The 26382-nt window shown below is 47.2% G+C and overlaps 1 protein-coding gene and 1 non-coding gene across 2 annotated transcripts; both read left to right on the top strand.

The window, feature by feature from the left end:
- Window positions 1-290: 290 nt before the first annotated feature.
- Window positions 291-26366, top strand: SF3B3 (splicing factor 3b subunit 3; the record flags this gene model as incomplete). Its single annotated transcript, XM_042886000.1, has 24 exons — window positions 291-353; window positions 1324-1436; window positions 1877-2203; window positions 3107-3279; window positions 4140-4281; window positions 5298-5410; window positions 6098-6235; window positions 6670-6773; window positions 7922-8087; window positions 8351-8446; window positions 8979-9051; window positions 14313-14464; window positions 14853-15008; window positions 15376-15531; window positions 16114-16257; window positions 17141-17263; window positions 18639-18793; window positions 19808-19982; window positions 20551-20756; window positions 21670-21826; window positions 23165-23290; window positions 24493-24705; window positions 25550-25648; window positions 26058-26366. Coding segments are annotated over exons 2-24 (3573 nt in total), but the record flags the coding sequence as incomplete, so codon positions are not given.
- LOC122188111 lies at window positions 2522-2603 on the top strand. The gene has a single exon (XR_006181471.1). It is a non-coding gene; the product is annotated as a small nucleolar RNA SNORD111 (small nucleolar RNA).
- Window positions 26367-26382: the final 16 nt, after the last annotated feature.

Genomic DNA, 26382 nt, shown 5'->3' with positions numbered 1-26382 from the left:
CCGTTCGGCCTGGAAGAGCGGGATGACCACGCTATTTCGATTCAACACGCCTTGACGTGTTGGGGGAATTTTGTAGAGGCTCTCAGCGCGAGGTAACGCTGCTGTCGGTCCGTGGTTATTCAGGCACTGCCTCAGACAGCCGCTTCCTCTCACAGCGCGCGCGCGCCGGGCCTCGAGGAAGGCCCCAGCGAGGAAGCGCGGGAGCGCAGCACGCAGGCGCAGGGCTGATGGCCGAGTGGGCCGGCGGGGCGCCCGCCTAGGCCGGAGCAGCATCCGCCGCCATCCGCACGGTAGGGACGGCCCCGCCGTGCTGTGCCTGTCCGGCGGCGGGCTCTCGGCTGAGTGAGTGCCGTGTAAGCCGTCATTTGTGGGGTGGGAGCGGCCGTGAGCCCCGCGGGGCCCGGGCTGTGAGGCGGGCCGGGCCTGAGCCTGAGGCGGATCCTGGGGCCGGGTGTAGGGGAAGGCGGTTCGGGAGCGGAGGGCAGGTTCCATCGCTCCGGGGCCTGAAGGACGGAGGTTTCTGTGCGGCTTGTTCGGCTTGTTCGGCTTGTGCTCGTCGTGCGTTGTTCCCGAGGGAGGGAATCGCCGCCCCGTGTTGCGGGGCTCAGGGAACAGCCGAGGAGTAACGGCACGGGAAGGTGTGCTATGGAACCATAGAGGGGTTTGGATTGGTAAGGGTTTCAGAGATCACCAGGTCCCCACTGTGCCACAGGCAGGGTTGGCAACCACTAAATCAGGCACTAGGTCAGACTGCCCGTCCAGCCTGGCTTTGAGCACCTCTAGGAGTTGGATATCCACAGCTAATCTGGGCAGCTGTGCCAGGGCCCTCAGGGAAAGATGTCAGCCAACACTTAACCTACATTTCTTTTAATTTAAAACAGTCCCCCACCGTCCTGTCACTGAGCCGGTCAGCAGTGGCTGTAAGCTCTAAATCTGCTGAGAAGGATTCCCAGGCAAAAAAAAAAAGGACCCGAGGAAATGGTCACAAGTTGTATCAGAGGAGGTTTAGTTTAGACATAAGAACTTCTTCTCTCAGATGGTGGTCAGGCATTGGAATGGCTGCCCAGGGAGGTGGTGGAGTCGCTGTCCCTGATAGTGTGCAAGAGGCACCTGGATGAAGAGCTACGAGATCTGGTTTAGTGCTTGTGGTAGCAGTGGTGATGGGAGGGCGATTGGACTGAATGATCTTGCAGGTCATTTCCAACCTTGCAGTTCAATGATTCTATGATAAGGATTAAGGTTAGAACTGCAGATTAATAAGAGAGCATCAGTTCTGCTTTTGTGCCACATGAATGATTCTGGCTGTACAAATACCTGTTGCAGATTCAGTGCCGCTACGAGAAAGTGAAGTGAATCCACTGTCACCATGTTCCTGTACAACCTCACGTTACAGCGTGCCACGGGCATCAGCTATGCCATCCATGGCAACTTCTCAGGTAACTTTTTCTATCCTGTAACATTTTTTTGGCCTAGGCTCTTTCAGACAGTAGAGAAGAAAAATAATTTCTGTGCTGTTTGGTTGCTGTAGCTACTCTGCATCAATATAGTTAAGTCTTTTACTTCTGGTGGTGTTTTATCGTTTGATCCCAAGTGTGCAACCTGAGCGATTGGTTTGTGTGGAAAGAGAGAATGTTTGGCTTGATCTCATGTGCAGATTTAATTTAGTATTTTATTTTCACAATTTATTAAGAGATAGTGAAACACAAGGCACCTTGCTTGGTGCTTTGAGTTCTCTGACAACAGTAAACAAAAATCCCTTGGATGTTCTGTCACCCTGAATATTCCACATTAATAATATACAGAAAAATATTCTGTAATCTTTCTGGCGGTGTTTATCATAACTGCTTGTTCTGCTGTGTTGTTCCTCATTCCTCAGGAACCAAACAACAAGAAATTGTTGTTTCTCGGGGCAAGATCTTGGAGCTGCTCCGCCCAGACCCCAACACAGGGAAGGTTCACACCTTGCTGACGGTGGAAGTGTTTGGGGTCATCCGCTCCCTCATGGCCTTCCGGCTGACAGGAGGGACCAAAGACTACATTGTTGTGGGCAGCGACTCAGGGCGCATTGTTATCCTGGAGTACCAGCCTTCCAAAAACGTGTTTGAGAAGATTCATCAGGAAACCTTTGGCAAGAGCGGATGTCGCAGGATTGTTCCAGGCCAGTACTTGGCCGTAGACCCGAAGGGCCGTGCTGTCATGATCAGTAAGTCGACCTAGAGGCTTGGTTTTTTGCTTGGTTTTAATTCCTGTCTTGGAGTTAATAGCAAGTTTCTGTGGGGTGTGTTTGAAGTACTTCTTCTCAGGCAGTTTGGTAGGCTGTGAGACGTGTGAAGGAAAATGCAGACCCTTGAAATAGTTCCTTGATGCTGATGGAATTGCACAAATTAAATTCTAACGTTGGGCCAAAGCAGTCTGGAAAGAAGCCAGCCAGCTTTGTGGTGAGCGGGCAGAACCCTGATGTGTGATGTCTGGGAGAAAAGTTAGGGCTGCAGCCATCTGTCTGTGGTGTGGTCAGCTCCTCCAGCCTGAAATGATGCTGTGAATTCATGTCTCTTCTCTGACGTGTAGTGTGGAGACAACTAGATGAATCTCTGATCAGGCTTCATAGCTAGAAAGAACACTTTGGTAGTTTAAGCATTACCATGAGGCATCTTACTTACTTGGTTGGCTGACCAGCATTGCTAGCAGTTGTGTTTTTACAGCCAACGGGATGGCAAGCTTGTGGAGTGAGAATAAACACGAGTGCATGAACTTCCTTAGTTTGCTAAAGCTGTTTTTTTTTTTTTTAACTTGTTCTTGTTTCCATGCAGTCCATCGTGTTTTGTGTTGTGGAATGTGGGTAGATCTGCCTGTAGCTACCATGGGCTGAATACTGGGCTAGTTGAAACTAACCCAAAGAGTCAGAGTTAGTTTTCAGAGCTGGATTTGTTGCTTACAGTCTGAAATACTAAAAGTGAGGTGTTTGAAGATAATTGTTGACACAGGGATAAGTAACCAATAGCAGATTTCAGCAGCAAAATAATGCCGACGTTCTGTTGTGAAGGTTTGTGTTGGGATGCAGGTTTGACAGCTCTCATCACCAACTATTGCTGCCCTTTTCTTGCAGGTGCTATTGAAAAGCAGAAGCTGGTGTATATCTTAAACAGAGATGCTGCAGCTCGGCTCACCATTTCCTCCCCACTGGAAGCCCACAAGGCCAATACCTTGGTCTACCACGTGGTGGGAGTCGACGTGGGGTTTGAAAACCCAATGTTTGCTTGTCTGGAAATGGATTACGAGGTGAGAAGACTTTGGTGACTTTCTGCTGTCTTCTGCACTTTGTTACTTCTCTTCTGTCCTGCTTCACCTGTCTGTGGAACCAGGGAGCGTTGTGTGCCTTTCCTGTCTGAGATGACTTTTATTTGTCTCGGGCTTACTTGCATTCTTGTCTTACCTTTAGTCAGAGCTGGAAGGTCTCTTCTGTTTTGGTGATTCTTAACTTGTTGCTGCTGAACTGCACATGTTTTCTTCCCCTGAACCTTTTGGAGCACCTTCAGCCAACTTTTTTGGGCTGCATTTTAATGTTGTTTAAAACTCTTTTTTGATATATTAGTTTTGCTTCTCCTTTTTTGAGAGACATCTTGTGTTGGTGCTGTCAGTGAGTAGCACGTGAAGAGCAAACCTTTTGCTGTTAAAATACTGCCTGAATTGTGACCAAGTTGTTTGCTTTGGACAGTGTACCTGTCAGCTGTCTGAATAAGCACCTAAAGAAAAGTGTCTGGTCTGTTGTTCTAGAGGTTAAAGCTGTACTCGAGGGCAAGCCTTCATGTTGTAATTTACACGTGCCCTGAAGTCTTGTGTGTCAGAGAGGGTGGAGGTATGATTACTGGCTAGAGGCTGAAGAAAAACCACAGGCTGTGTTTGATGGCAGACATGGTTACTGTGTGGTAACAGGCTTGAGCTGATGAGGATCTTGCTCTGTGTAGACACTGCTGGGGATGTGAAGCTCCCACTGCTGCTGTAGACTTCAGTGAAAATGATCTCTGCGTGTGTTTGAATTGCTGCTTCTCACTCGTGCCATTTCAGGTCTCAGAATGTTTTCACAGAACACACAGATACCGTTGGTGGTTGGAGTGAAGTGTTCATGTTTTGTGTTTTAGGAAGCAGACAACGATCCAACAGGAGAAGCAGCGGCCAACACACAACAGACCTTGACGTTTTATGAGCTGGACTTGGGTTTGAACCACGTAGTTAGGAAATACAGTGAGCCTCTGGAAGAGCATGGCAACTTCCTTATAACAGGTACTGCCCACTTGGCTGCTCTCTCACTTTACTGTGGGTCTGTTCGGTTCCTTTTCTGTTGTCGCTATGCTTTAGGTGCTAGGAGCTGTTTGGTTAGCAGTTTGAGCCATCAGTAGAAATTAATGGGTGAGCCAGGTCATGAATAATGGTTCACGTGTGGAAATATGCAAAAATAAGAGATACAGCTGAGGTTTGCAAACTGCTCTGCATCTCTCTTGTGTCTGCCTTGGATTCTCGTTGTTCAGAAACTAGATGTCAAACAAAATTTAATATCTGGTGACAGATGCAAAAGAATGTAATTTGAGGTAATGCATAAGTGCTGTTCTACTCTTCTGAATGGGATGTGAGCAGCTGATGTGCATGCAAAAAGCCAGTAAATAAACATCTCTAACAGCCCATCTACCAGGATTTGATACAAAGCTAACACTTTCAACTTGAGGAAGTGCTGATCTGCAGATATCTCTCCAAGTGGAAAGAAGCTGAAAGCTAGGTATGCCTACTCTGTTGTTATATCATCTGCTGGAAGCTGTCAGGAACAAACACTGGGCTGGATCTGCTTGCTCTGCTGCTGCTGCCCTTCAGTAGTGTGTTCCGTTACACTGGGCTCCCACCAGGACCATTTTAATAAACATTCTTAGATGAAAGATGTGTCAGAAAAACATCTGCTATTATGACAGCAAGCAAACATGCCAGTCACTGACAAATTGCTGATGTGGTATTTTGGGCTCAGCGTGGCTTTCTAGGTGAGAATGAGACATAAAGGATGAAACAAGCAATTTACTTGGAGATGTATGCTTTGTTTTTCTTTTTCCTGGTGCCTCAGTTCATTCTGCCCTGTTTTTATGCCCGCACAGAAAGCTGTATTCTTTCTCCTTAGAAAAAAATCATATATTCAGGGTGATGCAGAGCACTAAGAGCTATGCTGTTTCAAAGGACCAAAATAAATCTTCATAAATAGTAGTTCAGATCTGTGGTAAGAGTTCTTCTCATAGTGACGTTTCCTTGTTGTGTTTCAGTCCCTGGTGGTTCTGATGGACCCAGTGGGGTGCTGATCTGCTCAGAAAACTACATCACTTATAAAAACTTTGGTGACCAGCCGGATATCAGATGCCCAATTCCCAGGAGACGGGTGAGCATTCTGGGATTCCTCCTTTACCTTTTTATAAGATTTCCTTTGTTGTTGCTGAGTAAATTTGCCACTATCGGGGAGGATTTAAAGCGATGAGAACAGGATTAAGAATCTGTTAGCCTCTAGCTGCCTTGATGGCTGCACGTGTTATCTGTGGGGGAAGATGGGTGGTAGGCATGGCCTGATGTGATGAGTTGGTTTCATGTCTCTTCTCTGAGATTGACGCTGAAAATACTCCAAAGACTCTGATCGGGCACTTGGGGCAGTGCTGTCAGTGTAATGTAGGCTGACTTGAGGTGTTGAGTCATGGCTGCTGTTGTGTATACAGGTGAATTCAACAGCTGCTCTGTTGCTTGTAAGGCTTCGTTCTCCTCCTTCGCTGCCGCAGATCATTATGTTCTCTGGCAGAGCTTTAAACACCTGGTGCTGAAAAACATCTGGTTGTGTTACTGCTGTGTTTGGTTTTGATGTTTGGGGGTTGTCTGGGCAAAAAATAGGGGAAAGCTTAGGCGCAGGGTCTTAGAAATGTATCTCCTTTTGGGGGAGAGAGGTGCTGGGTATAATGGGGGAAAACTTCTCTGTTTGCTGTCAGTTCTCAGGCACCTGTGAAATGGAAATATTTCAGTCAGCGAAACCACATCTGTGCAGGTCTTTTCCACCAATCATTTCTGCTTTCTTTCTTGATAGAATGACTTGGATGACCCAGAGAGAGGTATGATCTTTGTCTGCTCTGCTACACACAAGACCAAATCCATGTTCTTCTTCCTGGCCCAAACAGAGCAGGGAGACATCTTCAAAATCACCCTGGAGACTGATGAGGACATGGTAAGCCATATTTGAAGAGTGACAAGAAGCACACAGTTAGAGAGTTCTTAGTCCATAGCTTTGCCTGGTTCTCTGAAGTGATAAATACACAATATTTTGGGTTTAGCACATATTCTACGTTTTCTGTGATACTGTTATGCTCACAGCTATAACTGCTGTTCCTCGTAGTGACAGCAGGGCGTGCAGAGTTCTGGTTTGTGTGCTGCAGTCGATCTTGATGCGAGTTCAGGAAACTAGCTTGGCACAGCCAGCTAGTCTGTAAGTTGAAATACCTAACTTAAACCGTAGTAGCTTGCTGCTGCTTACCCTAGTATTAAGCAATGAAAAGATTTCTGCTTCACTGAATCAGGTGCCTTTTTTTTTTTTTCTTTTAAAGTCACACATGTACAGCTTTAGTGCCTTGCTAGTAAGTTCATGTCTTCCTCTGCTTTCAGGTCACTGAGATTCGACTGAAGTACTTTGACACCGTGCCCGTAGCTGCTGCCATGTGTGTGCTGAAGACAGGATTTCTCTTTGTGGCATCTGAGTTTGGAAACCAGTGAGTAAACAGTTTCACACCAGTGGTTTTCCCCTGGAACGCTCTGTGAGCACAGACTGACCCTTGACTTCACTAAAAGTAAAAAGACAGCATCTCAGTTTTAATGGGTAGAGTAATTCTTTGTTCACGTGGCATGACTGAAGAGGGGAATTTTCTTCTTGCTGATCCCAGATTAAATATAGTAGTGCAGTGAACAAAAGATGATGTGTTTCTGTGGTTGGAAGAAGTGGGCGTTCCATTCTGGGTAGGATCAGTCACCTTCTGATGGTTCATTTGTTCAATTTTGGTTGAACTTGTACATGGACTACAGCATCTCTCAAAATGTAACTGCAGACTCAGGAGCTGGTAGGGTTTTTTATCAGTAGCTGTACGGTCCTTTTCTTAATAGAAGTGTTGTTGAGGACCTTCTCTTTTCCTATTCAGGGGTGTAGAGTACTCCAAAAAGTCTTCATGTGCCTTTGAGGGTGGCTTTGCAGCTGTGTGTTTACAGGAATGGAGATTAATGCTCTCCTGCCTGCATCTGCAGAGTCAGCCAGCTGGGGGAGTTCCGACCAGTTTACCAGTGTGAATCTGAACTCCTCTGCATAAAGCAGGCTTTTGAGGGAGACACATTAATTTGAGCATCATTAAAGACAAGAAGTACATTGCTCTGTATTTCTGGAGTTCTTTTTTTCCTCTGAAGTTCAGCTTGATTGTTGTGCTGTGTAGGGTTGTAAAATGGAATGGGGCATGGGGCTGAGAATAACAAGGTGAGGATATGCCAATAAAATACATGACTGGAGTTGTGGCTTTAGTCCTCAGCCTTGCTTGTGGCTTCAATTGTCAGTTAATGCTTTGGCTCCAACACTGGAGTGTCTCAAAGGCTCAGTGGTAAACAGAAAGCACTGAAACTCTGCCATACCTTGCCACTGACAGCTACAAACAAGACCATGATTTTAGTTATTTTATTTAATGAGCATCTGATTCCCTTCTAATGCTTTTTAATTTTTTTTCCATGAAGAAAATAACCCCTAGGGCAAAATTTTAATAACTGTGTGATACAGGGAAGGATTTCCCTCCATCATGCTGAATGTTTGGCTGGGCTGTATTAGAGAAGACTGAATACACTCAGCACTGAACATGCTGTTTCTTTCGCTTTGTGTCTCAAGTTATCTGTACCAGATAGCCCACCTGGGTGATGATGATGAGGAACCAGAGTTCTCTTCTGCCATGCCTCTGGAGGAGGGAGATACATTCTTTTTTCAGCCACGACCTCTCAAAAACCTGGTGCTGGTGGATGAATTGGACAGTTTGTCTCCTATTCTGTGTTGTCAGGTAGGTTGCTGTCAGCGAGCTCCCTTCTGTTCGTAGGGCTCTCTCACTTAGAGGAATTGATTACAGGTGCATGACTGGTTTTCCATGCTTTTGTGTGCGAGCAGAGTCAGCAAAGATACGTTATCCCAAGTTTCCAGAAACATTGCATTGTACTAAATGCTGATAGAAGAGCTTCTCTGCTGAATTCTCAGCCAGCTGCTTAAGGCTCTCACTGGTCTGTTCTCTTCCTGTGGCTCAGTTTTGTTTTATCTGCTTCCATGCAGATAGCAGATCTTGCCAATGAGGACACACCCCAGCTGTATGTGGCCTGCGGTCGGGGGCCACGGTCATCTCTGAGGGTTCTAAGACATGGACTTGAGGTAAACCTTCCAGCATATTAGAAAAACAGCTTGAGGGGCAAGGAACGTAGGAGACAATCCGAGCAATAAGGGTGCTCTAATGAAGGGATTCTTCTTTTGCTACAGCCTGGAGGGAGAGTAACTTTCTAGGTTTCTGCCTTGGAAACAGAAGGACTGCTGTTTACTTGTACAAGCTCAAAGGCTTTTTGCTTTATTGACTCTAAACTACCTGCGTTTTGTCTCAAATGCTTGAGTGTATTGAATTGGAACTTTCCCAATGTCGTTGTCAGCTGCTTCTGCTATCTGTTTGCTGGGGGTGGATGACCTTGTTTTAAAGCTGCTCTTCTGGAGCTCTGATGTTGCAATATCACTGATGAATATATTCTACCCCCTTGCACATCTGGCATCAGGGGGAGAGCCTAGAGTGGGGAATTTGCTAGCTTTCCTGTCCAATTGTGGGAAAGCTTAAAAACTGCTGATTGTTTATGACAGTAGGACTGCAGCAAGCCTAAACATCCACTGTCAAAAGAACCTGGTTCCTGTTTTCTCTTAGGTATCTGAAATGGCCGTCTCAGAGCTGCCCGGTAACCCCAATGCTGTATGGACTGTGAGGAGACACGTTGAAGGTATGCAGTATTTTCCTTAAGCTGAAGGAAGGGGGTGTTGTGCAGCCACCTGTTTGCACTTTGAAGCCGCCCTCTGGTCCCCTAGAATCGTCATGCTTCCCTTTGACAAAGAAACTGCTCACAGCTGCATCCATCCATCGCACAGTGTGCTGCATCAGCTGTGCCTTTACAGCCTGAAGCTGCTGAACTTCTCATTTCCCAGTTCCCAGTAAGGTTTTGCTCCGACATTCATAGGCAGTGATTATGCTTTTTATTGGAGCGTACTTGCTATTCTTCATACGTGTTGACAACTGCAGTAATCAGCTCTTTGTGAGCGAGCGGGTAAAAATTATGGAAAAAACCCAGATAAATCAGCAGCAGTATCTGTTCTATTGCTTCCCTCCGTGCATATCTGTAAAGAAAGCAGTCTGTTTGGAGTGGGACATGCTGCCTGTTCAAAAACCCAGCAGGGTTTGGGTGCTGCTCTTTCCAGGAAGCTCTGTAACTGAAACTGGCAAAAGGCACTGGGTTGTGGGGCTGTTTGTTTTTTTTTTTTTCCTGATCTCAGATAATGAGTTTGCATTGTGAAAGATGAGAGGAAACGTATTCCATTGTCCTGCCTTTCTGCTGGAGGTGAGAACAAGTCCTCAGAAATATCTAAAAGGCTTGAATGAAATTGTCTAGGTACTGTAAATCTCCGTAATTATTTCTGAGACAGTGCAAATCTTTCAAAGACTCGCTGTAGTTTATGCACCGGGTGCAGAAATGCCAGATTGTTGCAGTGAAGACCTCAGCCTTCTGTGTTGATACGGTTTCTTGTTTTTTAAGCAGTCTTAGGGTAGTGTGTCTTCCAGGGATCCTGTAGCCCTGTGGAAATTTCAGACGTTGCTGTAGGATTTACCTTGTCATTTGAGACCTATCTTTGATTTCTGTACTGTTCTGAGATTCAAGTACTGCCTGAGCAGCAAGGAAAAAAGCTCTGAGCGGGAAGTTCCTGCATGTTCTCCAGAACTAAAAAGGAACAGAAGGAAAATATTTCCACAGTTCCTCTCCAAACCATGTGTTTTTCTTTAGAAGAGGCATTCCAGTGTGTTAGAGGCAAATCTATGCTCCAGTCCTGGTATAGAAGTAGGTAACTTTCTTTTCCTTTAAAAAATTGAGCCTTCTAACATCATTTCAGAATTTTACAACCTTTTCTGTTGGGGTTGCAGAGGATGGCTGACTCTCAGGAGATAGAGGACCATTGCTAATCTCACTACCTCCTCTTTTTTCCTCCACCAAATTCTTAGAGTCTCAGCACGAGGATCTCAGCAATTTCAGAAGGACTGCAATCTGTTGCTGCTGTGACCTTAGTACTTCTTGTACAGGAAGTTCCATAAGACCAGTCACCAAGTTACAACTCTTTGAATTCACAGCCAACGTTGTGTATAATTAGAAAGACTGCAGGACCCCTTCAGACAGCTGTCTAACACTGAAACTGCACAAGGGCTGCTTTTTTGAGTTCTCAGCATCAGATTGCCTGGCTCCCTCTCTATGCCACAGCGTGCTCATGCTGCAAGGCCTCTGTAAGACACACACAAGCATGCAGCCTTCAAAGCAAACACTAACCCTGGCTGGTACGTGGTGATACACACTACCAATACCAAGCCTCTTTTTTTCTTCCACAGGTGGCTGGTGGTGGAGGTGCTGATCACCACAGGTGTGTACATACTGCTAGGGGTTGCTGAGCTGTCCCACAGGTTAACCACAGAGAATCCCAAAATCACGGGGTTGCTTCTATGCTGAGCTTTTCAGTAAATGAATTCTGAAAGCTGTCCTATAGTTGGAGATGGTCGTGTTTGTTAGCTGAGGATTACAAAGCAACTTCCGTTCCACCTCAGGATCTCCAAGGAGCAAAATACTGACTGTATCTCTGCAGAATGCTCAGTTCTTGCTGAAGTCAGTGGTGCACATTTCAAGGGTGCTTTCAGCTCCATTCCTAGACAGGATTGACTCCCAGCCACATAATTGGTTTTTATCCCCTCACAAGTGTGCGTGGAGCACCTGTAGGTATTGCTGGCACGGTTGCTTGTATGTGGCTGCCCATCAAACAAGAAGCATGTGGAATTTGGACCAGACCCTTTTTTGCAGTTGGACGTGGAGGACTGCAAGCTGAGAGGGCTGTGTGCTTTGCAGTGGGATGGATGTAAGCTGAGTCCTAACAGTCTGTAGGCACTGCCTGATGTTTCTCGCACCAGAAGAGATGTGTGGTGAGTCACAGCTCCATGCAGTAGTAAACAGAAGCCTAGGGAGATGTGCTGTCATCCCATCAGTGTCTTTGAAGTGAGAATAATCCTGAACTTTGTCACTGCTCATCTATTTGTGCACTGAACCTGTCTTAACTAGTGGTGGCTGTGTTTGCATCGCTGCAAATCCAAGTGCTGCAGAGCATGAAAAACTTTCATCTCGGGTGTGGACTGCCTTCTCACAATGGAATTTTCATGGACTGACTCAAAATGAATTCATGACAAGTAGCAAAAAGGATGGTAGTGTAACGTTCGTGGGCTGAAATGTGGTGTTTATATAACTGATCCTGACGTGTGCATGAAGCTGCAGAAAACTCGTAATGAAGGTACAGGAGAATGAGTCCAGCTGTGGTTCTTCAGAGTCATTAAAATGTCTCTGTTGCTAGCTGAAAGGGAGCTAACTGGAGCAGTTAGAGCAGTAATGAACATCTCTGAAGTCTGTGTCTGCACACAAAATAATGTCTTATCTGTTCAGAACTCTGGGCAGCCTGATGTTGTGCTTGGGATTGCAGAGAGCTAAGCAGATAGCTTTTCATATTAAAATAGATGGCTCTTTTTCTGACTGAGGATACTCAGTGTGCCCCGGGGATTTAGTCCTCTTAATTTCAACCAGGCAGTTTTCTAAAGCAAAAATTGCATCGTTTGTATCTGGATGAATGTGTCTTATTCACTGACTGCATTCTGGTAAATCAAACCCTTTATTTCAAAAGCTCCAGCAGAGAGGCATTAAGCAACGCTACTGGACTTCGAGCAAAAATGCACTTGTCACTATTACTGCCACAGAATTAAAGACATGCTCTAATGTAACCAAACCAGTGAAAAGAAAGAGCTAGAAGTCTTAAGGGGTAAGAATGAGTTTCGTTTGGAGTAGGACTAAGGGAATCTGTTTCGCTTTCAAATGGGAGTTCTTTGTCCTGCTCCAAATCACATGACTGAGCCTCCAGCTGGGACGTGGCCGTTCATCATGGGAATGGCAGCCTCCAGGGAAAAAGGAGTAGCTTTCAAGGAGTTTGGAAAGTGACGATGGTCTTTGAAATGGAATTTTTAGCACATCCTGTCTATGAGATATTTATGAATTAAAGGCCAGTGAACAGCTAGAATCTAGTTAAAGCAGTCAAGGAATTCTTGTAGGCTTTTGGTGTTGAAAAATGCATGCAAGATTTAAGGAAAGGCCTTATTCAGTGTGGAGAAAAAAGCTGTGTAATAGCGCGCATCTTACTGAACTCTTAGCATCTGCTGATAATGTCAGAGGAATTCTTCTGTTAAGCCAAGTGTTGAAGTAGTTGGCCTTAGTAATCAGTTTCTGTGTACAGGTTCAGGTCTCCTGTCCTGATTTCCTGACGTAGACCTGCTCCTGTTGGTGCACTTTGGGAGCTCGTTGCGTTTTTTGGATTGTGATTGCTTAACAGAGCAGTAATGGAGTTCGTGCCACAGGGCAATGCTGGAATTGCTTTAGCTACACAAAGCTCCTCAGTCTGATCAGAGCTGTGGCCTGTATACCAGATGTTGGAGAGACAAATGATGTTTTTTTTTCACTCACATATTTTCAGCTGTATGTAAGACCTCTGTTATAAATATGACACAGCAGATTTGGCAACACCTTCCTCTAGGCAGGGTGGGTAAGAAAACAATCTATTCCTGAAGCACTTGTTTCAATTATCCCAATTCAACTGATTCTTTTAAGGTGATACGGGTTAGTTGCTGGCATCCTGTATTCATCCCAATGAGGGCTCCCCGTTTGCTTGATGCACTTGGAGGTTCGTTAACCACTGCGAGCTAATCATGGTGACCCTGCTGAAGGGCCAGAACTGGGCAGCTCTCTCTTAGCCTCACCTCTGCTTATTCTCATGGTGCTGTGGTGCATAAGTTTGAGCTCTTGGGTTAAAATGGGGAATTCCTCCTGTTGAAGAAGTAGCGCTTCCGTGGCAACAGCATCAGGAGTGAAGTAGCTGCTTCGAGACAGTTTTATTTCTCCGTTGAGACTCCTGGCTGCATTTCCCAGCAGACTTTGTTGTTCCCATTACTTTCGTTCTGTTCTAATGAGGCTCTACTCTCTCTCTTTCATGCCTCTCTCTTTTGGAAGAATGCAAACGGCAGTAGTGGACCAGAGCATGTCCTTTACCCTGTCCTACTGCCCGTTTCCCACAGTTTCCTTACTTCCATGTGAGCTGTTAAATCTATTTTTGTTAGTAGAGCTCTTTCACGTCCAAGCTACTGGACTCTCCCAAGCTGTCTCCTTTGAGAGAAGCCAGCACTGGAGATAGTAGCTACAATGCTGTTGTTAATTCCAGTAGAAGTGAAAGTCAACACTTGCTCTGTCTTTAAAAATGTAATTGCTTCTCATCCTGGAAATCCATATGGATGCTGTGTGAATGAGAGCTAGTTGAACTTCTGGGTGAGTGTAGAGCCGGCAGGCTAGCCCTGAGCTCCTCCGCTCTAGCTGTCTTCAGCCTTTTATTATGTGGATACAAACGAGAGATGTGGTCTTGCAAACTCCTGTTCATAGCATCCGTGATGTCGTTTCTGCAAATAGATTCCATCTGTTTTGGTTTACTGGAGTTGAGTTTCATTCGACTTTGCTGGCTGTTAAATCTGGATTCATTTTCTTGTGTGAGGCGGGGCAAGTGTCTCAGAGGCTTTAGACCCCGTGCTGTCCTTGAAAGAAAGAAAGAAAAAAAGAAAAAGGAGTAGGCAGGAGGTTGCTCACCAGATTCCAGATCATGATGAACTCACTGTGTATCTGCGTCGCCGTTCGATCCCCCGGCCCAGCCTTGCTCCTGTTGCTTGGAGTCGAGCAGCAGGCGGCTTTTGCACAGGGTGTCCTAGGACGAACTTGCACAATATTGCCAGCAGATGTAATTATCACAGGAATTCTGCTGAAGAGCAGCTGCTAGACATTCATCAGACTGTTAATGTCGTTGGGAGGCCTTACATTTGTTTAATCAGCAGCCTTTTTTTTGTTTTTTGTTTTTCCCCCCCCTCGTCTCACTTGACCAGATGAGTTTGATGCCTATATCATTGTGTCCTTCGTCAATGCCACCCTGGTGCTGTCTATCGGAGAGACTGTAGAAGAAGTGACTGACTCTGGATTCCTGGGTACTACACCCACCTTGTCCTGCTCTCTTCTGGGGGATGATGCCTTAGTACAGGTAATGGGAAGCTGCTTCTGGCGTGTCTGCAGACGTTTGCCAGTGGCTGCTTGCTGCACGGTTGTGCTCCCTGCAGTAGTGCCTGTCATGTCAAAAGGTGTGGATTGGTAGAAGACGACACTTGATCTTGCCCTTTTCTATCCTGTTAAACTGGACCAGCTGAAAATGCTCTGAGCTCCCTCAGAATGCACTCGGTAGTTCTTCACTGTAGTTCAAAGACACAATGCTTCCAGCTGGCGAGTGGCTTTGTCCTAGTTCATTCTGTTGCATTGCTAATCAGTCAGCGCTGCCAAGAGTGACGCTCGCTTTTGGCTTTTGTGTCAGAATCCAAGTGAAAGTTGGGAAGGGGTGGTGAATACAGCAGTGAATGTGACCTTTTTCCTTTCAGGTGTACCCAGATGGCATCCGGCACATCCGAGCAGATAAGAGGGTGAACGAATGGAAGACACCAGGGAAGAAAACAATTGTGAAATGTGCTGTGAACCAGAGACAAGTAGTGATAGCACTGACTGGAGGAGAGCTGGTTTATTTTGAGATGGACCCGGTACGTGCACTGATGTTGTGAAAGAGTTCACAACAGGTATTGGGGCAGATACTGATACTCCATCAAAGCTGCAGAAAAGGAGTTTGTAGTGAAGAATCCTTCTGGAATGAGTCAATCAAATCTGGACTGGGTTCACGTTAGATGACTTAATGGCTAATTAGAGCCTCTGAAGTTCATAATTGAGGTTGGAAGCCATACGCTTCCCTGCTGCTGTTCTGGTTATTTGAACTGTGGCTGAAACAAGGCTATAAATAGAATCCAAAACACTGTCTTACAAATAAGCATACAAAAGATGTTTGGAGAGACACTTAGGTGCTGGTCTGCCCCGTTACCTAATTAACGAGTCTCTTGTGTTTCTCTTTTTCAGTCAGGACAGCTGAATGAGTACACTGAAAGAAAGGAGATGTCGGCTGATGTCGTTTGCATGAGTTTGGCCAACGTTCCACCTGGGGAGCAGCGCTCCCGGTTCCTTGCTGTTGGGCTGGTGGACAACACTGTCAGGATTATTTCCCTCGACCCTTCGGTGAGCAGCCATTCTGGTTTCGCCTCTTCCTCTGGCTTGGGATGTTCAAAAGAGTGCTCCAGAGCTGTGCTGTGCGTGCTGTCTTTCCACGTTCAAGTGGGGGACCAGGAAGGAATAGCTTGCGTGGCTTTTCTCCTCTGCAGAGCTGAGAGGAACTGTGGCCCTTGATCCTAACCAGAAACAGACTCCCTAGTTTTATCTAGTCTTACTCATGTCTGGGAGTTTAGATGATAAGATATAAAAGCATTTTCTGCTTTTTGGTCTTTTCCCCTTATCTCCCTGTTTCTGCTTTTAGTAAAAGTGAACCCACTCTGCAAGCAAGTTAGCAGCAAAACAGCGTTATCATTTCTCTGCCTGCAGCAGATCAGTGTTCAAGGGATGACTGAAGCAGTGCAAACTTTGCAGTTATTTAGCATGGAGAAACCTGAGCAAACTATTCCAGGACAGTTGGAAAGGATCCAGCTCGTCTTCCACAGATCCCAGGATTGTTACCATGCCTTCCTTGCCAAGATCCATACAGCCAGCATCTATTGTGCCCTTTTTTACCCTTCTTTCTGTAAGGAACATTTCTGTCTCCCCCAGGACTGCTTGCAGCCGCTGAGTATGCAGGCCCTTCCTGCACAGCCCGAGTCGCTGTGTATCGTGGAGATGGGTGGCACCGAGAAGCAGGACGAGCTGGGGGAGAGGGGCTCCATTGGCTTTCTCTACCTGAACATTGGACTGCAGGTGAGAGGTAGCTCTGACAGCTGTGCCTTGGTGAGCTTTTGTTGGAAAGACAGATTGCTCAGGTAGCCATGTCATCATAGAGTGCAGCAGCACAAAGCCTAATAGTTTTCTCCTTGTTACAACATGCTTAACAACTGTAAGTGGGGAATTCACCATGTGACTTAGCAGAACTGCAAGTTTCCCCATACATTCCTGGGCTAGATGAAAGACAGAATATTCTCTCAGACACCATGTAGGACAAGGTGGTGTTTTCCTCCTCCAGAAAGAGGACGAGTTCTAAAAATTTTGGGGTGAAGTGTTGTTGGCCACTTCTTCAGTAACTGCCTGGAGGGCAGAGAATCAAAGGAGTGATTGCCCTCAACCACAGGCTCTGCTCTAATAAATCTATTGCTGCATGGTTTTCGTTGCATACAGCACAGACTCTGTGATCCTTAACCAAAAATGTTGTTTTGACAATTCAACATGTGGTAAAAATAATCGGAGCAATCTCGAGTTTCATGTCAGAATGCACGCTTAAGCAGCGTGGCTGGGTTTGTGCTTTTTTTTGGATAGATGCTTTGTAGCAATAGGGATTAGGAAATGGAGTCAGACCTGGAGTATTTTTGTGGCTTTTGTGATATACCAAACTTACCAGCCTCCTTTTTTCATTTTATACTTCTTAAATTAATTCCTTTCTGCCCCTTGGGAGCGCACGGGAGCTACGGATTGTAATATTAAGAGCCAACTTAGAGAGTAATTGTAGGAGGAAATTATATCAGAAGCTCGGCAAACAAGAGCCTCATTCTTCAGAAATTGTCTCTTTTGTTTGGAGTAGCATGAAGGCTGTATTTAGGTATTTCCCATCTGTAATCATGATCTAACTTGCTGATTTGCTGATGTCAAGAACGGTGTGCTGCTGCGAACTGTCCTGGATCCGGTTACGGGTGATCTTTCCGATACCAGGACCAGGTACCTGGGCTCACGGCCTGTGAAGCTCTTCCGAGTCCGAATGCAAGGCCAAGAAGCGGTGAGTGAGGCCAGCACTCGGAGGGTTATGGACCCAGTCCCCAGGTTGCAGCATCCTGCTTTTCCTTATTGGTGGGCAGGGTGGGGAATCGTCCTCACGGCGCAGCGCTGGGTGGGTGAGGGTGGGAAGGAGGATGACTGCGTTACGGAGCCGCCTGCCTCGCAGATTGCTCTTTCACAAACGACCTCATTCTTGTTCGTGTTCCCCATACTTCTGAGGAAGTAATGTGTAGTGCTGCCCTGCCTTCTCTGAATTAGGAGTCATCTGACCTGGAGACTGTATTTTCAGTTTATCTGGAAAGCTCTGCGCAGATTCTCCGGCACAGAGGCAGCAAAGAAACTCACCTTGGCTGCTGCAGTGAACAGACTGAAGGAGCTCCTTGACCACTTGATGCAGTTGATGGCCGTCTCCTTTCTAGACAGAGTCAACAAAGTTATCATGCAGGGTTGAAGGAAAATATTTGTAGGATTTGGCATGGAGGGGAGAACATGTTTCATCGGAAGTGCCATTTATTAGCTGTTCTGATGTGACACTGGGGAGATCAGCCACCCCCTGCTTGACTCATCTTTGGATAACACCTTCAGGGTTGAGAAATGTTGACAGCACAGGGGGCTGGAGCTGGCAGTCTGATCTCTGCTTTAATGTTTGGTAAGCTGAATGAATCTCTGACTTGTTGCTGCCAGCCTGCCAGCTTTAAGTTGGAGATGAGATGCTTTGCAGCACTAGGAGAATATATGCCTGTAAAACAGCTTTTTGGGTGCTTTTCTGCATTGAGATCAGCCTTAATTCCTTGTCTGACAGCATGGGGAGAAAAAAAACATTACTAGTGGCCAGTTGATGTTTGTCTTGGAGTGGCCTGGGGGTGTTTCAATATCATTCCAGCTCTTGCCAGCAGAAAGTAAAAGTTGCATTGAAATTAAGTTGTAAAGATGTATGAACCTGAAGGGTTGGAAGTCCATCTGCTTTGTTTCCCTTAATTGGTTGAAAATTTGAAGTGAATTTTTCTTAAACTCTACAGCAGAGTGCTGCTGCCCTTAGATGGTGCTGAAGCAGTAAATATTTGTCTTGCCTTGATAGGATGCTTTTGGTCAAAACAAACAAACAAAAGAACGATCTTGGCTCTTAACAGATCAAATAGTTCTTACTGTACCTGAGTTTGTGTCCACTGTCTTGGTTGTGCTTTAAAGTTCCTCTTTGTACACAATTTCCAGGTGGAATTTTCCCTTGAAAGCAAGCTGTATTTGTGAAGGTGTGCTGTGAGCTGGGTAGAGTCCAGCCTCAAGAATTTCCTTTGTGTAGCGGGGAAGGAATCGGGTTGCTGCACCGTTTGTTGGTGTGCATCAGAGTGAGCCTTGCTGTGCTGTGTCCTTCCCAGGTGCTGGCCATGTCAAGCCGTTCCTGGCTCAGTTACTCCTATCAGTCCCGTTTCCACCTGACTCCCCTGTCCTATGAGACTCTGGAGTTTGCGTCTGGTTTCGCATCTGAGCAGTGCCCAGAGGGTATTGTGGCCATCTCCACAAACACGCTGAGGTAAGGAGTGATGGGGAGCAGCAGGGCTGCTGGGCCGGGTTGGCAGGCAGGTAAGAGGGTGAGACATTGAGTAGCAGAGAGATAGTGACTTAGGTAAGAATTGGGAAGGGTGGATTGCTCGTTACTGTCAGGAAAAAATGGTGTGGTGCACCTCTCTGATTGGTGTTTCGTAGCCTGCTGAAATAACAAGTGTACTCCAGGTGACTTGTAAGTCATCCTTAGGGAGGGAGGTTGTTAAGCACTGTAAACATGCTGTCCATTAAGAGAGTCTGATGTGAACGGCTACTTTGCAGAAAACGAGGCATGTGACCTAAGAAATCAGTGGCATGACAGGGATTTGTTTGTTGTGCTTTTTAAATTGCAGCTTAAATAGATATTAAAAAAAAGGATAAGTAATGGGGGAACACAAATGCAGGAGCTTTGCTTCATGCATTTGAACAGGCACTTTTTTCATATCTCCTCACTGAAGCATTTCAGCATTCATTGCTTTTAAAGGAATCATTCTTCCTGCAGAAACTTGTGGGTTTTGGTCACAGAATGCCAGAAGAACTGGCATTTCAGCTGGCAGGCACAGAATACTGGCCGCTCAGGCACTGGCATTTTTCATAGTGTTGTAACTGAAGTGTCTCTGAGGAGTGCTTGGTAACACGTCAGACAGTCACTCACGTTTAGGCTCAGGTGATGTGTTCACATGCACGTTGTTCAGTTTGGGGTACACTTGCTTCAGCATCACAGGAGCGTGCCCCGAAGGAACAGGTGTTCAGAGTGCACCATGGGGCAGCGAGGGCCCTGGAGTCGAGAGCCCCTGCTGCAGAGCACACCTGCACAGACTCACAAAGCCCCGAGTCCTGCCCTCCTTGGAGCAATTTGCTGGTGGCTGCCTGCCCCGAGAAAGGCAGCACTGCTGGTTTCAGCACCAGCCAGTTTCACAGGCCTAAAGCTCAACTCCAGCCTTTGTCTTCAGGGTGGTTGCTTCTGAACTCTGCTGAGTGTTTTTACATCTCTGTCCCCCAGGATTTTGGCACTGGAGAAATTGGGGGCAGTCTTCAACCAGGTTGCCTTCCCATTGCAGTACACACCTCGAAAATTTGTCATTCACCCTGAGAGCAACAACCTGATTATCATTGAGACGGACCACAACGCTTACACTGAGGCCACCAAGGCACAGAGAAAGCAACAGATGGCTGAGGTAATTGGGATGGGGGATAGGTATGCAGGTCTGTTCTCCAGAGGAAATCCTCAGTTGCTCACTGGTTCCCAGCTGCCGTTGCCTGGTGGCTTTTGTGCTCTGAATGCAGGAACTGAAATGGGTGAAAATCTGCCTCATCACGTGAATTTCAGAAGAATGCAGTACTTCTGATGTTCTTTTCTTTGGGTGTTGTTACAGCAAGTTTTAAAGTCTTGCCTGTCAGGGATCGGTCCTGCTTGTGTAACACCATCCCCTGGGTTTTCTCTGACCGTTTGAGGATGTTTGGATTTCACTGGGTTGTTATCTTCAGTTTGCTCAATTCTGTTTCCAGAGTTCTTGCTTTGGAGAAATAGACTCTCCAGACGACTGCCTCGTGGGCAGAGAAGAGCTGACAGTGCTCTGCAGTGCTCTGAGCTGCAGAGATTTACTGGGGGAGTGGAAGCTTTGTGGTTTTTATGTCTTCCCAAGCCATATTCTGGAATACCTGCACTTAAAGCAGAGCATGGGCACGTCTGGGAAGGAAATCCTATGAGCTGTTTTTTCACCCCTGTCCTTTAATGTGCCATAGGAAATGGTGGAGGCTGCAGGTGAAGATGAGAGGGAGCTGGCTGCAGAGATGGCTGCAGCCTTCCTCAACGAGAATCTCCCCGAATCCATCTTTGGTGCTCCAAAGGCAGGGAACGGGCAGTGGGCCTCTGTCATCAGGGTGATGAACCCCATCCAGGGAAATACTTTAGATCTGGTCCAGCTAGAGCAAAACGAAGCTGCCTTCAGGTAAGAAGCAGTGCCAGACACAGCAAAAAAAACCTCTACTGTTGATGAGTCTTGGGTGTGTGGTGGTGGTTTTTCTTTAGTCCTCTTGTTTTCCTTGGCTGTTATTGGGAGTTGAAATCCAGATGCAGCACATTATTGGGAGGCCAGGTTAAATCCCAGAACTGAATGCTGCATGGCTTCAAGCTTTTGTCTTGCCTTTCCTCCCCAGCCTGTCCTGATCTGTCCTCATCCACGTCTGCAACTCTTAAAGAGTTCTCCAAATCTCTCCAAATGTTTGTGCTTAGAGAACAGCACTGGGATATGAGTGAGAGATAAGAGATCTGGGAACGTGACCACGTATTGCTCTCTCTCACTTCCCCTTCTCATTTAGATAAACTGAGCAAAGGCTGGATAGAAAGGAAATGTTAGAGGAGCTGAGGGGGCAGGCCAGCACAATAACTGAAGAATAACAAGTGCCTCAGCAATTGGGATGGAGTTAAGCCACCGTAGCCCAAAAGGTTGACTCTTTCCTGTTTTGTCCAGGATTCCCAACATGGCAGAGCTGGACATCAGGCAGGAAATAACAGTGGGAGATGGGGAAGGTTATACGGATAGTCCGAGTAGGAACAAGGTTTGAAAAACAGCTTCGAGTGGAACTTTGCACATTGACTGTGCTTAGCAAAGAAAGAAGTAATGATTTAGGCATGTGGGACAGCTGGAGCGCATCTCACTGTGTGGAAGAATGAAGGTGCCTGCTTTAAACATTACTGCAGGGAGGAAAAATGATTTCTGAAAGTCATTTCAGTGCCGGAAGGCTGGGCTTGTGAGCCTGTGCCTGGGTAGGTGCCAGTTGTGCTGCCAGGGGACAGCCTGTGTGCTGAACTGGTTTGTGTCGTGGTCACACTCATCTCCTGGTGCGTCTTCTCATCCCCAGCGTGGCTGTGTGCCGCTTCTCCAACACGGGTGAGGAGTGGTACGTGCTGGTGGGAGTTGCCAAAGACCTGATTCTGAACCCGCGCTCCGTCGCTGGGGGCTTTGTCTACACCTACAAGCTGGTGAATGGTGGTGAGAAGCTGGAGTTTCTGCACAAGGTGAGAGGGGGGGGGAAGGCCTTGTGGGATGGCTGGGTTGGGATAGCTGTTAGTTCATCTTGAGTGCTGTGGCAGTACTCAGTTCTCAGCAAGGTGGTCGTGCAGATGTTAAACACTGGAAACGGCCTGGGAGAAAATAAGCTGCCTTCCCCACAATATGTCCCCACGACATCTGCAGGGCTGAGAACTGAACAGGTTTCTGAAGAGTCACAGTTCTTTGTAGTAGCTGTGTAGGTAGTAGTAGCTTGTCTGTCCGACCGAGAAAGGAGCAGTGTTTTTCATGACTTCGTTCACGAAGGGAAAGAAACAGCTCTGCTTCCACTTTGGAGTATGAGTTAGTAGTGCTGCTCTGAGCACTTGTTTGCAAAGTCAGTTCATACTTGGATCACTCAATCCCTGGTGCTGAGGCTCAGTCCTGTGCTGGCCGCGTGGAGCTGTCGTCTTTCCTCTGATGCTGTCCTGGTTTGGTGTAGGAAGCATTGGTCGCCTGTGACCAACTTGGTTTGGAGGTCCCTGGAGCTTGAGCAGAGGTTTCAGCAGAACTGTGCTTAAACAAAATTCTGTTCTTCTTCCCATGTGCTTCCAGCATGGTCGAGGTATGCACAGATGAGCACGTGGAATGGAATGTTGTGGTTTCCTTCACTTCCTACAGTGCTGGTGCAGTGAGTGGGTTCTGTCCTGGCCCAGGGCCCTTTCTGCTGCCAGTCAACACCCACGTTGGAGGTGACAGAGCTGATTGAGTGAAGTAACTTCTCTTGACCAGCTCTGCCAAGCTGGGATCACTCCAAGCTCTGCCCATTCACTTTCTCTGCTGTGGCTGATCCTTTTGGGCTGATAATGAAGTACTTGTGGGAGACTTTTCAGCCCCGAGTTACTGGAACTGTGGGGTGCACCAAAGTTGATTCAGTGACAGCTTCAGAGCTTCTGTGGCAGATGATGAGCTGGAGTCATGCCTCTGTTGCGAAAGGCATCTGAACGGATTTAGGCAAAGGACAAAATCTTTCTTTTTGGGGGAAAAAGCAAAACAACAGAGGCTACAAGGTCTTCATTTTCCTTTGCTGCCTGCCCCACGCGGGGTTCACACAGCTGTCTGACACTTCACTGAGGAGCACACTGCACTTCTCAGAGCTCCGTTAGCACCACGTATGCTTTGTGCTGGTGTCCAAAGGCCTACAGAGCACTGACCTTTTGCCCCACCTCTACAAAAGGATTGTGATTAGCCTTGGCACAGGCCAGCGGGCTTCAGGCGAGCCATTAGCTTGAATGTTTTGTGGAGCTTGGTGTGAGATGAGCTCTGTTGATGGTGTCTCACAGTCTTCCTCTTCCAATTCTCTCCAGACCCCCGTGGAGGAGGTTCCTGCAGCCATCGCCCCTTTCCAAGGTCGAGTCCTGATTGGAGTGGGAAAGCTCCTGCGTGTGTATGACCTGGGCAAGAAGAAGCTGCTTCGGAAGTGTGAGAACAAGGTACAGTTCTGTTCTTCACCGTGGCAGCTGACCCAGAGCGAGAGCTGCCATGCAGCGTGAGTGAAGCAAAGGTTCAGCTGCTGCTGCAGCCCAGATGTGTGCCCTTGGGCTTCAGTGCTGCTCTTCTGCCTTGCTGCAGCGTGCTGCCTGTGTCCACACACGGCACTCATAGCAGCTCTGCCTGGACTGCTGCAGACCCCTCACCCTTCCGATGGCAGCGTGGCGTTTTTCTTTCTGCACCAGCTCAGCGCAGGCCCGAAGTGGACGTGTGTAGGAAGTTAGAAGGGCCTGAAGTGGTGATGCTGTGGCCATCTGCTGCAGATGTGGGAGGTCTCATCCAGATATACAATAACAACTGCTGGGAATGTTTCCTTAAGTGAAGTGCTCAGCGGGCTGGGGGCAGAAGCTGGATGACGTAAATGAGCGCCTCTTCAGATTGCTGGAGTCCTGAAAATGGGATTTTTCTCTTAAAATCTTTATTGGACTTCAAGACACTAAAACGACTTCCTTTCTTGATCAGCAATTCTGGTACTTTAAGAAGTATCAGAGCATGGTTTTTCTAACTCCTGATTGCCTGCTCCTCCTTCTCATGCAGGTTGCAGAGCCCGTGCCATTTACTTGTTACTGCACAGCAGAACTCCAGCAAGTTCATGGGTGCACTGGGAACTTGCAGTGGCCTGGCTTTTTCAGTTGTTTCTTTGTTTTTGTTGCTTTTTTCCTTAAAATGAGAAATTTGCTTGCATGAGAAGTTGAAGCTTACCTGATGTAGTTGGTTGGCAACCCTGCCCACAGCAGGGTGTTGGAGCAAGGTGACCTTTAAGGTCCCTTCCAACCCAAGCCATCCTGTGATGCTGTGATTCTTGGGTCCTTCATGATGAGAGCGGTGAGGAGCACTGCAGCAGTTGGTGCTGCTGACATCTGGTTTGCCAGGAGCACTTTATTCTGGATGCTGGTGTTACTTAACAAGCTGTGAATGCCGTGCAGTGCATGTAATGTTGCAAGGGCCCTTTATTGTCAGTGTATTTAACTTGGGGCTGTGGAATACTGTAAGTGATAGGTGATGGTGGAGGGAATGATGGGAAGCAGGGAGCCAGGTAGTTCCCAGAGGTAAATATTGTTTCAGGTGAAGGGTGGAGTTCGGGTGGGTAGTGGCACTTCCCTGTTGGAAGCACTCGAGTTTTGCCCTTTCTCTCTCCCAAAAGCACATTGCCAACTACATCTGTGGGATTCAAACCATCGGGCACAGAGTGATCGTTTCAGATGTTCAGGAGAGCTTCATCTGGGTGCGCTACAAAAGGAATGAGAACCAGCTCATCATCTTTGCTGATGACACTTATCCCCGCTGGGTCACCACAGCAACTCTCCTGGATTATGACACCGTGGCCGGAGCAGACAAGTTTGGCAACATCTGCGTGGTGAGTGTGCCTTGAAGGAGCTGGGACTTTTTGGACATGAAGTATTTTTCCTTAAAACACCCATGATTTGTCTAAAAAGAATGAGAATCTGTGCTCAGCTCCAGACAACGCCCTGTACCATTCACTCGCTGTGCTCACAGTGGATGGCTGCTGTTTATCAGTTCAGCTGAAGTAAACAACTTAAACACGATTGCATTTCTGAAGCATCCAATAACTTGCATTAGAGCTGTCCCCAGACTCGAAGGCCTCGAAACAAAACTCCTGACCCTGAAGGGGCCCATGAGAGCCCTCATCAGGTTATCTCTTGCTCTCCCTGGCGAACCCTCAGCGCTGGCATTTGGCTTTCTCTGACACTTCCTCATGAAAGCTGGCTTTGTCATTGCTGTCTCTTCCCACTTGGCTGGCTTTCAGCAGAGGAGGAAAGAATGGATGGTCGTTGTGCCAGAACTTTCATCTTCTTCTGCAGCGTGCTGGGTGCTTCGGAGGGCAGAGTTCAGCCAGTGGCAGGCGTTACGCCTGCAGGATCTGGCCAACGTGTGCAAATCAGTCCTCTGGTTTTCTCAATTCACACCCTTCCACTGTTTCATTACTGATGTGCACCTTCCAAGCAGTGCTGTGACTGTGCCTCCTGCCAGTCTGACCTGCAGAGCCCAGGCAGAGGCTGCTCATGAGCCCCCTGTCTGCGTTTTTGAGTCTTGACAGCACAGATGTTTAACACTAAGGCCCTTGTTGGAGGGGCAAATCAATGGTACAGTGAGCATGAAATGGCCAAAAAGATTCTTCAGAACTGCATGTTAACAGCTTCTCCACAGCCTCTTGACTTTTTCCTGCTCTTACAACACAGGTGAGGTTGCCTCCCAACACCAATGATGAGGTAGATGAGGATCCCACCGGCAACAAAGCTCTCTGGGACAGAGGGCTTCTTAATGGAGCATCACAGAAGGTAACCTTTCGTGGGGTGCACGTGGTTATTGAGGGAAAAGAACGTGCTGCTTTCCTGTGAAATCCTCTGCAGTTCTGCTCCCAGTGCAGCGGGTGATGAGTTGTCACTGGGAGCCGAGTTCTGCTTCTGAAACCACGAGCGATGCCTGTTGAGTGAGGCCTGATTGAAGCAGCGTGCTCCTTTTCTTTTCCTGCTTTCTCTCTTTGTGTGCATCTGCTTGTCCAGCTCGAGAGGGTTATTGAGCACGTGCTGAGCTCTGCCATCTGGTCACAGGTGGAAGGCTCTTCCCCTTCAGAAAGCAGTCTCAGAACTAGCAGGTGGCGGAATTCATTCTGCTTCTCCTCTATCAAACCTCCTGATGCTTTTCTATGAGCTGAAGAAAACACTCGCTTCTGTGGTTGACTTCCAGGCTGAAGTGATTATGAATTACCACGTGGGAGAGACAGTGCTTTCATTGCAGAAGACCACGCTGATCCCGGGAGGCTCCGAATCTCTTGTCTATACCACCTTATCAGGGGGAATAGGGATCTTAGTTCCTTTTACTTCCCATGAGGTAAGCAAGCCCCATCTTAATGCTGCAGAGCCGCTGCTTTTCTGCCCTTCTGTCCCCAACCAGTGTGTTAATTTGCTTCATTCCTTGGGAGGAACTGCAGGGCTCTGCAGTCTGTGGAAACCAGGCTCCCCTCTCTCCCCTCTCTCCCCTCTCTCCCCTCTCTCCCCTCTCTCCCCTCTCT

Source organism: Lagopus leucura, unplaced genomic scaffold, assembly GCF_019238085.1.
Source record: "Lagopus leucura isolate 7727_CA_CO unplaced genomic scaffold, USGS_WTPT01 Super-Scaffold_100054, whole genome shotgun sequence".
Lineage (NCBI taxonomy): Eukaryota > Metazoa > Chordata > Aves > Galliformes > Phasianidae > Lagopus > Lagopus leucura.
The sequence above is the reverse complement of the archived record's forward strand: the minus strand, read 5'-3'. Positions and strand labels throughout refer to the sequence as shown.